The sequence below is a fragment of the Mesitornis unicolor genome, unplaced genomic scaffold (assembly GCF_000695765.1).
Source record: "Mesitornis unicolor isolate BGI_N332 unplaced genomic scaffold, ASM69576v1 scaffold3037, whole genome shotgun sequence".
NCBI classification, from domain to species: Eukaryota; Metazoa; Chordata; class Aves; order Mesitornithiformes; family Mesitornithidae; genus Mesitornis; species Mesitornis unicolor.
The window spans coordinates 44,790-45,811 of NW_010195536.1; the positions used below are offsets into that span (position 1 = coordinate 44,790).

At 49.7% G+C, this 1,022-nt stretch overlaps 1 protein-coding gene across 1 annotated transcript in view; it reads right to left on the minus strand.

The window, feature by feature from the left end:
* Positions 1-725: 725 nt before the first annotated feature.
* The window catches only part of NTNG2 (netrin G2), a 44,133-nt gene continuing 43,836 nt past the window's right edge, over positions 726-1,022 (minus strand). Inside the window, 1 exon segment of the mRNA XM_010188142.1 lies at positions 726-1,007. Coding sequence (XP_010186444.1) covers positions 726-1,007 — 282 coding nt within the window.

The following is a 1,022-nucleotide window of genomic DNA, read 5'->3' on the forward strand; positions in this document are numbered from 1 at the left end:
GTCTAACCTAGGTTCAGCAAAGTAATTAGGAGAAATAATTAACAGCTCTCAGTGATGAGGCACCCTCTCTCTCTCCCTCCCCACTCCCTCACCATGTGGTGCACCTTGGTAGTGACTCAGAAAACACAAGAGGACATTATGAATCAAAAAATAAGTCTTTACCTGTAATTAACTGTGCACACAAAAAGGAAAACGTGGTGATCAAGCAGCAATTGATATTTGCTTTACTGGAGGAGGATACACCAGAATCAAATGCTCATGGCAAAATGTCCCTTTAAGTTGTGGTTCTTTTATAACATTTAATCCAAAGAAAAATAAGTCTCTACCAAAAAAAGTATTTGAACCGTACACTATACGGACGTGTGTGGATAAGACACTGCACTCCTCACATACCATATGCCTGATAGCCCCTGTGTTCTCCGTAAGTGCAAGAAAACATAAACCCAGCAATGAAAATACAAAAATCAATGCAGCAACTAGAGTTGTAGGCAACAGGATGTGCATGGCCAGGTCAGGCCGATGGTGGGACTATGCAGCAAGGATGGACCAGAGCCCCCTCTTCCCTCCCTCCCCTTCCCCTGCCTGTTGTGTTATGAGGCTCTGGAATTGTCATGACAGGCTCTTTCAAAACAGGACACTAAGAACAGGAAAAATAAAAAGAACACCCCTGCCTATACCAAAGTAAATAAAGTAATAATAAAAAAAATATCCCTTGGATCGCGGCACTATTTCACCAGGGCCTCAGCGGCCCCGGTCCCAGGTCGCCCCGTGCGGAGCAGGGAAGGAGAAGTCACTGCGTGGCGCAGAGGGAAGGACGGGCCCCGTGTCCCTGCCGGACTGCAGGACCGCGGCCCCGGCATGGGCTGGTGCAGTCCCCACGCCGCTGCTCGGCTCTGCGCTGCGGCCACCCCAGCTGCTGCCGGGGAGGGTTGGTGGGCAGGAGTCAGCCCCTGGTTTTCTGCATACCTCTCTGCTTGGAAAGTGGACCAGAAGACGTTGTGCAAGTCCTAGCGTGAAGGAAG